At 36.7% G+C, this 12,079-nt stretch overlaps 1 protein-coding gene across 9 annotated transcripts in view; it reads right to left on the reverse strand.

Annotated features, from left to right (window-relative positions):
- The window catches only part of LOC105492523 (dipeptidyl peptidase like 10), a 1,403,881-nt gene that overhangs the window by 532,999 nt on the left and 858,803 nt on the right, over positions 1 to 12,079 (reverse strand). For 7 of the 9 annotated variants that reach the window (XM_011759709.3, XM_071072632.1, XM_024796259.2 and 4 more), the window contains exon 2: positions 7,914 to 8,028. The exons of 1 other annotated variant lie outside the window; for it this stretch is intronic. In XM_011759709.3, coding sequence (XP_011758011.2) covers positions 7,914 to 8,028 — 115 coding nt within the window. Of the gene's footprint in view, positions 1 to 7,913; positions 8,029 to 9,673; positions 9,694 to 12,079 lie in introns of those variants that run through there. One more of the 9 variants, XM_011759712.3, reaches the window with a different exon arrangement.

Here is a 12,079-nt window from a genome sequence, read left to right on the forward strand (position 1 = left end):
CTGAGATAGTGATCCAGCATCTCTGACTTCTAGTTGCGTGAAATTAGTCAATTTACTTCAACTTGTAAGACTCAAATGAATACTCTAGAATGTAAATAGATGCAATATCAGTGATGTGAGAAAAAATAAAATAGTACATGGAAAGCACTTAGTACAACATCTGGCAAAAGAAGGTATACATAAATGTTAATAAGTTCTCTTCTGACTCTTGTAAAAACTAAACACATTATAATGTAAACCAAATTCATCAGTTATCTCATTGGACACTCTAACATTATGAGGGTAACTAAGGGAATCAAATATGGCTTAAATATATAAATGAAACTTTAAAGGAAAGACAAAAAAGTAACTACTTTTATTCCATTAATGCCAGAGAAAATTATTTTTCATTCAACATCAGAGATAAATCTATTTTAAAAGGCAACAACAATCCATATTATCCAGGGGGAAACTATTAGAATCTGTCATTGTTTTCTCTGTAGCCTGATTATGCCTGGGTAATGCTACACTGAAATCCGTGTTCAATCTGTGCTGTTCTTGAAAACAACAAGCAGAGACACGTTAGATTATGTCTATCAATACAACACATCTCCTGTCTTAATTCAACAAAATAAACAATGTGCATCTTGGTTGATGCCGATGTTTACAAGTAGTGCAAATCTAAAAATGTGTAAAACATTATTTTCCCCTCATAAAGCATAATGGGGATAGTTTAATCATTGCTTTGACATTTGAAAACACAGGTCAGGTGCTTAAATGACACCTATTAAATTATAGAGGCCAAGATATTGTTTGCAATATAGTACAACACAACATTTTAACTAACTATACCAGGAGCTGTCATTTTGTTAGAGCAAAATAGTAACTAGAGTGAATTCACTTTGAGTTTTTGCATAACAATAACAGATCAGCTGTCATCAGTTCAATAAAGTCCTTAATTTTGTTAAATGCTTTCTAGGAAATGAGTTTTACGTGTGTGTGTGTGTGTGTGTGTGTTTGTGTGTGTGTGTGTGTGCGCGCGCAGACATATGAATCTTTTTAAAGCCCTCTTTCAAAGGGTCAAGTCTTTTTTTTTAATCTGGTGTCTTAACAATAGGAACAGAGAGAATTCTTTACCTCAACATCATATTTGTGGGCACATAACAAGGCTAGGAGATGAATCCAAGTCAGTCTAATACCAAGGTCAATTTAATCACTCTATCTACTATACTTTCTCCACAAACTAGCTGCTGAAGTCATCCAAAGCTGTTGACCTTAGCTGTGTTATGTAGAAAATTGCTCTACTTCCTTTAAACTGGTGTGTTATAAGGGTTAAATGAGATGACTGTGTGCACTGTACATTTAAGTTGATGTAAGAAAGGCATAATCCCTTAAATGCTGTCATGTAGTCTTTGGTTTCTTTTGTTGATTTTTCTGAATAGGGCTGCCTACGTTTCTCTAATTTCCTTCACTTCCTTAATTCTATGTTCTGACTCAAATGAACTAATTGAGCATAGTTTCATGGATGTAATCCATATCTGATATTAAAGACTTATCTAACCATCAACATCACTGTGGTAGTATCAACCTGTGTAAGTTATTACCCAACATGGCGAACAAAAGTAGTTTAAAATTCTTAATCTTAGAGATACTTCTAGAAGTGCAAATAAAGACGTCTCTATTGTAGAAACGAAAAATTACTATTAAATTCTTGTTTAACTGAGATAAAGCCGAGCTCTGATGATTCCTACATCAATGCTTGGTTTCTTTCATACTCTGATAAACCTGCAAAGACCATCTACCGTGCACACCTAAAAAGTGTACTAAAGGAATGAATCCCTCTATTGTAACAGAGGGTAACTGGGAAGTTTCCAAAAGAAACAAGAGCTAGAGCTAACAATGAAGACCACATTTTGGTGCATTCCCATTTTATCCTTAGTCAGCCATGACAGATAATCAGTGTGATGACTCTGTCTTGATATTGACTGATTACAGACACAGTCAAAGGGCAACAGGTCATTGTTGCTGAAGAACTGTGGAGTACACACAGTCCTCAGGTGGCTATTTCAATATGGTGGATGTATTAAAGAGCCTGATGACTATCCTATATCAAATGCATTTTGACTCATAAAATATGCACCTTTGTTCTTAAAACAGGCCAAAATTTGTAATTGTATTCTGTACAAAATGTTCTGCCAAGTATAGTCCTTCTCATTCTACATATTAAATGTAAAAAATCAGATTGTAAAGTAGAAGCATAGCTTTACTAGACTGATTTCCACAACTTTAAGCATGAATGTACTCTTATATATTTGTAGAGTATAATTATTGATCTTATAGTTAACATATTCTCAAAATAAATGTGGATAAATTATTTTTCTTTAAACAAACTCAACAGAAAATATAATGTAGGCTTCATCAGTGCATCTGAATAAGTCCACCCTGTAATTAAAAAAATGGAATGAATAATTTGTTCCTTTCAGAAATACTTATAAAATGAAATACTCGAATAGCCTATTCTTCAAAAATAGTTAGGACTTCTCTTCACAAGGCAATGAAGAGTCTGATAATTTTAGAAATTAAGGCACATGTGTCAAATTACTTCTGTAATAAATTTGCAATCAAACCAAAATTACAATGAACATGTGTTTCTCTGGTTATAGGCGTGCATTCCTTAGCACTTACCTGCAAATTGTTATGCTATTTTGAGTAAAACAGTTTCTAAAACATTTCTTTGACTAAATAACTTTTTGTACACTTTCATCTTTGAAAACAACCCACTAAATATATTTTCTTTTTTTTTTAATTTATTTATTATTATTATACTTTAAGTTCTAGGGTACATGTGCATAACGTGCAGGTTTGTTACATATGTATAATTGTGCCATGTTGGTGTGCTGCACCCATCAACTCATCAGCACCCATCAACTCGTCATTTACATCAGGTATAACTCCCAACGCAATCCCTCCCCCCACCCCTCCCCATGATAGGCCCCGGTGTGTGATGTTCCCCTTCCCGAGTCCAAGTGATCTCATTGTTCAGTTCCCACCTATGAGTGAGAACATGCGGTGTTTGGTTTTCTGTTCTTGTGATAGTTTGCTAAGAATGATGGTTTCCAGCTGCATCCATGTCCCTACAAAGGACACAAACTCATCCTTTTTGATGGCTGCATAGTATTCCATGGTGTATATGTGCCACATTTTCTTAATCCAATCTGTCACTGATGGACATTTGGGTTGATTCCAAGTCTTTGCTATTGTGAATAGTGCTGCAATAAACCTACGTGTGCATGTGTCTTTATAGCAGCATAATTTATAATCCTTTGGGTATATACCCAGTAATGGGATGGCTGGGTCATATGGTACATCTAGTTCTAGATCCTTGAGGAATCGCCACACTGTTTTCCATAATGGTTGAACTAGTTTACAATCCCACCAACAGTGTAAAAGTGTTCCTATTTCTCCACATCCTCTCCAGCACCTGTTGTTTCCTGACTTTTTAATGATTGCCATTCTAACTGGTGTGAGATGGTATCTCATTGTGGTTTTGATTTGCATTTCTCTGATGGCCAGTGATGATGAGCATTTTTTCATGTGTCTGTTGGCTGTATGAATGTCTTCTTTTGAGAAATGTCTGTTCATATCCTTTGCCCACTTTTTGATGGGGTTGTTTTTTTCTTGTAAATTTGTTTGAGTTCTTTGTAGGTTCTGGATATTAGCCCTTTGTCAGATGAGTAGATTGCAAAAATTTTCTTCCATTCTGTAGGTTGCCTGTTCACTCTGATGAATTTTAGTGAAAGAGCCCACCATAGACAAGGCATTATTATCGTTGACAAGCCACTAGACAAGGCATTATTATCATTGGTAGTTGTTATTAATATATTAGACAATAGACATTAGAGTTATAACACACTTCAAGAGATCACTTCACATTCTAGCAAACCAAAGATGCCCTTGTCTTCAATGAAACACTGAAGCCATAGAAGTAAGTGACTAGTCCAGGGTTATATAATTATAAAAGCTATATGAATTTAGGACTGCCACTCTTTTTTATTTTTTGAGACAGAGTCTCACTCTGTCGCCAGGCTGGAGTGCAGTGGTGCAATCTGGGCTCACTGCAACCTCTGCCTCCCAGGTTCAAGCAATTCTCCTGCCTCAGCCTCCCGAGTAGCTGGGACTACAGGCTCATGCCACCACGCCTGGCTCATTTTTTGTATTTTTATTAGAGACAGGGTTTCACCATGTTGGCCAGGATGGTCTCGAACTTCAGACCTCGTGATCCACCCACCTCAGCCTCCCAAAGTGCTGGCATTACAGGCGTCAGCCACTGCGTCCGGCTTGACTGCTACTCTTATTAGAAGAGTTGTTCTAGAGGCAGGCCTTGTCCTAAAAGTCCCAGTGTCTTGCTGAAATTCCACAATCAGAAGCTTCCCCTCCTGACATAGATTTCTCTATTTGGTTGAAAGTTTCCACCTGCTTGACTGGTTTTACTTAGAAACCTAGGCCTTGAGAACATATTGGTGGACAGAGGGAAGATCAGAAGGATGATGCTGTATTTTGAATTTCCAGCTGGAGGTTTTCTTTGTGGCTCTGTTTTAGCACAGCTGAGAGAACTCAAGCCTGAGGGTTAGAAGAGAAAGGCTTGGTGCAATTGGAGCACTGCAGCCTGACCACAGACACACAGCCACAGACACATGCAAAATCAAGAGGGAACATGGCCTTGATGCATATTCTTGTTCTCACCCCAAAAGTTAAACAAACTCAGATATTTTTCCTGTCCGATGAGAGAGGCAAGACTAGATAATTTCTAAAAATGCTTCCAGGCTGAAGACTGAAGTATTGAGCTGCAAACCATTAGTCTTCTGGCCTTATATATTACTCTGACATGTTTGGGTTGAGCCCACCATAAAGGCCATGTAACTGCACTGCCATTTCGCTGGGTCACAACTCAAATTTCTAACCACTGTTGTGACACTTGCCCACTTCATCAATTTATATAATCTTCTAGGCACTTGATGGCATTGAGTTTACAGAAAGCATAGAACACTCTCTCTATAAAGTAAGGTGTCTGCTTCCTATAGCAGTACCTTTTCCACCCCGGCATAATTATTTACTTTTTTATTTTATAATGACCCTACCAATAATAATAGTGAAATCTGAGGACATTTGAACACGTGGTATGTGAAATGCACTTGGTAAACTGTAAATCAAAATAATAATTGTGGCCTGGGGGTGGTGGCTCATGATTGTAATCCCTGCACTTTGGGAGGCCTAGGAAAGAGAATTGTTTGAGACCAGGAGTTTGAGACCAACCTGGACAACATAGAGAGACCCTATCTCTACAAAAATAAAAACAAAAAATAACCAGGCATGGTGGTCCCAGCTACTCAGGAGGCTGAGGTGGGAGGATCACTTGAGCTCAGAAGTTCAAGACTGCAGTGAGCCATGATTGTGCCACTGCAATCCAGCCTGAGCAACAGAGCGAGACCCCATCTCAAAACAAAACATAATAAATAAATAAATGCCACTTCTATTTGTATGATTAATATCATATGAAATTAAGTCTGGGTTGGCGGGCTGTGGGTGTTCTAAATATGTATATTTTCTAAATGTTTGCATTTTGTAACTGGGGATTGGAGGTGAAAGACATAAAATAGCAAAAGTGCAGGGCCAACTACCAGAGCACCTAGAAGGTGGTAAGAACTCCATAATTACCTATGGGATGAATGAATGCACGAATAATTTCACCCTAGAAGACTAACTCCAGGTTAAATATTTTCTATTCGTCATAACTTTGCATTTGTCATAACTGAAATTGAAGTCACAAACATGTATATTCCTGAGAGGTTTTATACCTTTTCTGGGAAATATTCTTTCTATAACACTACTTGCCATGGTTTCTGGTGGTGAATAAGTACTGAATAATAGCAATAATCAAAGGAAAAGCAGTAGCAGTTCTAGGCACTGTGCTAAATAAACTCTCGGACTACATTATTTCATTTAACCTCCATAATAATACTGAAATGTTTGGACTAAATATTATACTTAAAATGCAGATGAGTAAAGTGAGAGACAAGGTTAAATAACTTGCCAAATTGTACAAAACTAGTATATTACAGAGGCAGAACTCAAACTGAGGTATGTCATGCTTGCTCTTGCTTTAATAAATGAATAAGTGCAGGACAAAATGAACTCAATTATGGTTCATCACTGTGGTTTATACTGGGAAAAAATTGAAAGGGTTGAGCAGAGGAGGCTTAATTTAGTGAGTGGCTAACTCTATATGGCCTTTCTTGTATCGAACTCTCAAGGATGCCAAAGTATCACTATGGCCTCAGTGAGGAATAAGAAAACCTGAGAAAGTGAATCACTGGGCCAAGGATGCTAGAATCAGGATGAAAGAAAAGAGTTCAAGAGAAATACACAGGAATTGTGACATGAATACCTCCATCTGGCTAAGAGCCATCAATAGAAGGCCTCAATATCAACTCATTCATTTTTTATAATTATGTTAAACTTCATATGTTTAAGTGAAACACCATGCTGAAACTCATCTTCCTGTAACAAAGATTCTTGGCATTGTGCAGCGACTTAGAGCCCTCATATTGCTCAATTACATTGTATTACAGATGTACGAATGAGGCAGTTAAGAAAAGGTTTCTGGGGAGAATGCTGGATAAGCCAACTTTTACCAGGGAATTTTTTCTTTCTTCTTTTCCAATTACCTTTCTCTCCTCCTTCCTCCTTACTATCTCCCTTAATTTCTTTCTCAACCTCTTCACGTTAACTAATATCTAAAAACTGTATTTTTAGCAGTCTATACATTTCAAAGTCAGTATTTTTACAAAGATGGTATATTTCACAAAGTGTCTCACTGAAACAATTGATACTGCCATTTGCATAATTAGTCACCAAAATTACTTGACTAAATGACTCTGAAAAACAGTTATCGTTAATCGTATTTTGTACATCAGGAAATAAGTTCAGTGTGCTTAAGGGGCTCATAAAATAACAAAACTAAGACAAACCTGAAGTGGAAATAAGTAACATTCAACAACAGGCTATAATTTTAAAATATCAGTTGATTTTTGGATTCATTCAATCCTATCCCGGAAACGACTATTTTTCATAACACTGTATCATATGTAGGTGTTCAGTCTTTGAGAAAAACAGTTGCGTGGGTGGGTTGCAGCAACATGCCAAATGTATCTGGAAGACAACTGGGGGAGTTTAAAAGTGATCCCCTTATCTCTGCCTTCCTTATTAGTACCTACTAAAGACTAATAAATCTCCTGGGTATTGAAATAGTCCCCAGAAAGAAGCACAATGATAATTTCCATATGAGTATTAAACTCTTTAATCTGAAGAACACAGTTCAAAAATCATTGCAAGCGCAACTTGCAAAGGTTCTTTAGATAGGGTAGAAACTTAGAATGTAAAAACTTTAAGGAAAGGAAGGAAAAGAAGGCATAAGAAAGGGGTGTCCAACTATAGAGGCTTAGATCACTCTCTTTCGATCTGATTTTCTTTTTCCAACAATTCCTCTCTTCCATTTCCATACAGTTGGGTTATCACCTATATATAGAAACTTCCAGATGCCACTCCCTCATCTTCAACCCACAATAAAAGTCAAATGTCTTCTGCATTTATCAAACTAACACATAGTAAGTCTGTAAGTGGCAATGGAGACCAAAAATCTCCTTGGCATTCTCAACTTATATATTTTACATTTTCAGCTTCCCAAAATATCCTGCATGATATTTGAACTGCAGAATTATTGTGCCATTTGCAAAATGTCTGATTATGCTTTTTTTCCAAATTCCAACCCATGCTAATGTGCCCTAAGATACCACATATTGTTACCCTCTTAAGGCATTTGAATGTGAAATTATCATCCACAATACCATCATAAGAGAGGAATAAAGACAGATTACCTGGGGTTAAAAGGATGACTGACATAGTGATGAGTGAGCATACAACTAAAATCACCAGCAGAGCAATAGCAATTCCCTTCCAGTTTCTCTGTGGAGGGCTGTTACTTCCCAGTTCCTACCGAGATAGAAAAAAAAGTTTCGTAATTATACATGCTCCAAGAGAAATGTATTCATAAAGGAATGATTCAGTGCCTGGCACAATCACAGTTTGAAAGCTGATTAGAATCCATTTCCTCTTCGGTAGTTCATTTAATTATTCAAAAGTGCACGTATTATAAATGGCTATCTTTTGGGGGGCAATCTGATCTCTCTGTGAGATAAACCAGCAGAATTTATGCTTGCTGTCCAAAATGTAGATGGTGTAAAAATGCATTGACTATAAACACCAGGATGATAGCCAAAATACTCTGCAAAATAATCATGGAAATAGAGTGAGTCCATTTACATTTATTCTTGCTACAATGGGACCTACAATAAAGATGTAAATACAAATGTTCTTGAAGCACTATGGACTACTTTCTAACTGGATGGGGAAAAGATCAGAAATGGGAAAATCAGGCCGGGCCCAGTGGCTCAAGCCTGTAATCCCAGTACTTTGGGAGGCCGAGACGGGTGGATCACGAGGTCAGTAGATCGAGACCATCCTGGCTAACACGGTGAAATTCCGTCTCTACTAAAAATACAAAAAAAATTAGCCGGGCGAGGTGGCGGGCGCCTGTAGTCCCAGCTACTTGGGAGGCTGAGGCAGGAGAATGGCGTAAACCCGGAAGGCGGAGCTTGCAGTGAGCTGAGATCCGGCCACGGCACTCCAGCCTCAGCAACAGAGCAAGACTCCGTCTCAAAAAAAAAAAAAAAAGAAAAAAAGAAAAAAAAAAAGAAAAAGAAAAAGAAATGGGAAAATCATTCAAAATGTCCCTTACCACAGAGCAGCACACATTTGTTAACCAAACGGGTCTTTTTAAAACAGTTCTCCCACCACTCATAAAAACCAACAGGATGTAGTAACTAAACTAAATGAGTCCTTCTGTATCAGTGGTTAATGACACTTGCTGGGCAACATGCATGATATTGGCAAAAAGTATGGCTGACAAGGAAGATAAACTTGTACATCTCTCACAATGCATGTGGTAAAGCTATTCATTCCTCCAATGATCTGTGCTTGACTGTGTTTACTAGATATGTGTGGGCATAACTCACCAAAGCAAAGCACAGATCACATTGATTTGAAACGAATGTCAGCTTTTCTGTGCAACAGAGTTTATAAAACACTGAGCTTCTTGTTTTTTTTTTTTTTTCTTCCTACTCCATTTTCCACCTGCTTTTCATCCTTTCTCAATACAGCCCTCTTTATTCAGAAATGGCTAACCGATTTGGTGATAAAGGACACAAAACATGAAAGTATCCAGCTCACAACATGTGCACAAATCACCCAAGAAGCCATACAGACAGCAGCTTTGTTTTAAACAAACATAAACAGAATAGCAAACATTTAATAAATTGTACATGAGTTCCAGTGACTCACAGATTAAAACACTGAAGCCAATATTCATATAGTTATTTTGGTGTTGAATTGTGCCATAAACCCATCAGATTTAAAGAACTAGACTCTAAATAAATACAAGAAGAAACCATGCATAGGAGGCATTTTGTTGTTTGCTGTTTCCCTTCTCAGATAAATCACTTTAAGTTAGTCTTTCATTCTGATAAACCAAATCCAGGAGAGATCAATTCCACTTTTGCTTAAATGACTTGCTCCACACCTCTTTTTCAAATAATGCTTATTATCCAACACTTCTATTCCTCTTGCACTTTAGGATTTTCATCCATATTTTCCACGTAAATCAAGACAGTGGGTCCCCCAAATTATCAGCTTTAGAGAAGTGATATAAAGACGATCAATAGTTGTCTTGTGAACATAAACCCTTATCTGGAATGCAACATTCTTGCAGGTTTCTAGGTGAGTTTCTTTGTCAGAATGTGTGTGCTGTGATGATTGGTGATTCTCTATAGTAACGCCCTACTTCGAGGCTACTCAGAAGGTAGAGTGACAGAACGAGAGAGGTTGCTGCTGTAAATCAAAGCCTACAGTGGTCTGAAAGTTGGGAAATACTCATGTCAAGAACTGAGACAGTGAAAACAGGGGCAGTAACCAACAGCAAATGAGTATCTGGGCCAAGAACCATAAATATTTCCCTATTTATTAACTCTAAGGGAAGCAAGCATGTATTGTTGTTTCACAATGTAAGAAAAGGGAAAAAGAATAGAAATGTAGCAATTATAACTGACTTTTCAATTCAGTAAGAGAATCAAGAAAAAATTATAAACTGAAATTGACTGATTATGATTTTGATAGGTTGTCACTCCAACTCATGATAAACTATTTGAGAAATGACTTTTGACTGTACTCTTCAGTTTGTGACTATAATAAAACCATGTAATGTCTACCAGACATAGTCTAACAAAGAGTAATAATAGCTTATATATATTATTATGTATCTGGTATTGACATATTTTAGATTTGCAATCTCACATAATCCTTAAAATAATCATGTAAGATAAGTGTCATCTTCACAAATTTGCAGATAAGAAAATGGGATTTGAAGAGATCAGTAACATATCCATTTATTGCCAATAAGTGAGAAAGCTGGAGTTCTAGTTCATAAAATTTGATTATAAAGATCACACTTAACCACTATAATGCCATTTGTAAAGATAAATATTTCTAGAACAAGTACATTAAAGAATCAATAAATCAGTAAGTTATTTGGACCCATACATAACTGTACATCAATACCTTTTATTTGGGAAAATGCACAGTAATATTTGGAATTCAGTAATGCTATCCTGAATTCATTAATTTTTGCAAATAAATGTGTATTTTCCCAGTCACAACTGACTATGGAAGTCCACCATTTAAAAGGCGGTAAAACAAATTTGAGTGAGACATATTTTTATGTTCATAAAGTAATGCACATAAGAATGTGTGGTTCCTCTGAAATGACTCATCAATGCTCAAGGCATATACAAGTCCCTGTTTGAGAACTGCTGACTTAATGAACGTAATATAATTCTCCCATTTCCATCCACCTTATATCTATTACCATTACATTTCTAAAGCATGATGTTACTTATGTTACTTTTTTCTCTAAAGTTCTTTAACATCCCTACGCTAGCTAAAGAATCAAACACAAATGTGTGAGTCTAGAAAAAACAATTATCTATATCCATGCTCCTGTTTCCCCAGCCAGCACAATCTACTTCTGAGAAAGAATCTTGTATTTCATGCTGCTCTGATTACCATTTCCTTACATTTGCCTCAGGTGCTTCAACCTTCACATCACCATTCCATTCCTAATTCTGTTCCATCCAATCCCTTTCATATGCATCCAGTTTTAGACACTGTCAGTCATTCAACATCCTGCTCAAATGTCTCTTCTCTTGGGAGTTTCTCCTAATTATGCAAGCCACATATGACTTTCCTTTCTCTGGGGAAAAAAAAAATGCCTAAAATACATTGTACCAGTAAGTTTGAATCCAACTCTGCTACTTGAGAGCTAGTAGACTGCAAACACACTTCTAAATTATCCTGAGCCTCAATATTTTTACCTGAACAACTGGAATAACAATGATAATTATTTTTAAGTGTTGGAAGGATTAAAATAAAATAATTCATAAAAAAACTCTTACCTAAGTATACAATAAGAAAGTTTACACTAAGTGAACTGTTTGGAATGTTCTCCCTCAATACACTTGTACTCTTTCTCATCATTCATAATATTATGAGTGAACGACATCATCATCATCATAATGATGATGGTGAATGGTAGTGACGGTGTTGCTTAAAACCACGAGTAAAGATCTATCACAACCCTGTTGGGTTTAAAGTTATTAACTCCTTAATGTAAGAATCACATCTTAGAAATTTTTATTTTTTTTTTAATTTAAAAAAATGTTTTTAGAGAGAAGATCTTGCTCTGTCACCCAGGCTGGAGTCCTGTGGCACAACAATCATTGCTCACTGAAACCTCAAACTCCTGGGCTCAAGTGATCTTCCTTCCTATGTCTTCTGAGTAGCTAGGACTACAGGCATAGTGCCATTACCACTCAGTTTATTATTATTATTATTATTATTATTTGTAAAGACAAGGTCTTCTATGTTGCCAAGG

Source organism: Macaca nemestrina, chromosome 11 (genome assembly GCF_043159975.1).
Source record: "Macaca nemestrina isolate mMacNem1 chromosome 11, mMacNem.hap1, whole genome shotgun sequence".
Classification (NCBI taxonomy): Eukaryota; Metazoa; Chordata; class Mammalia; order Primates; family Cercopithecidae; genus Macaca; species Macaca nemestrina.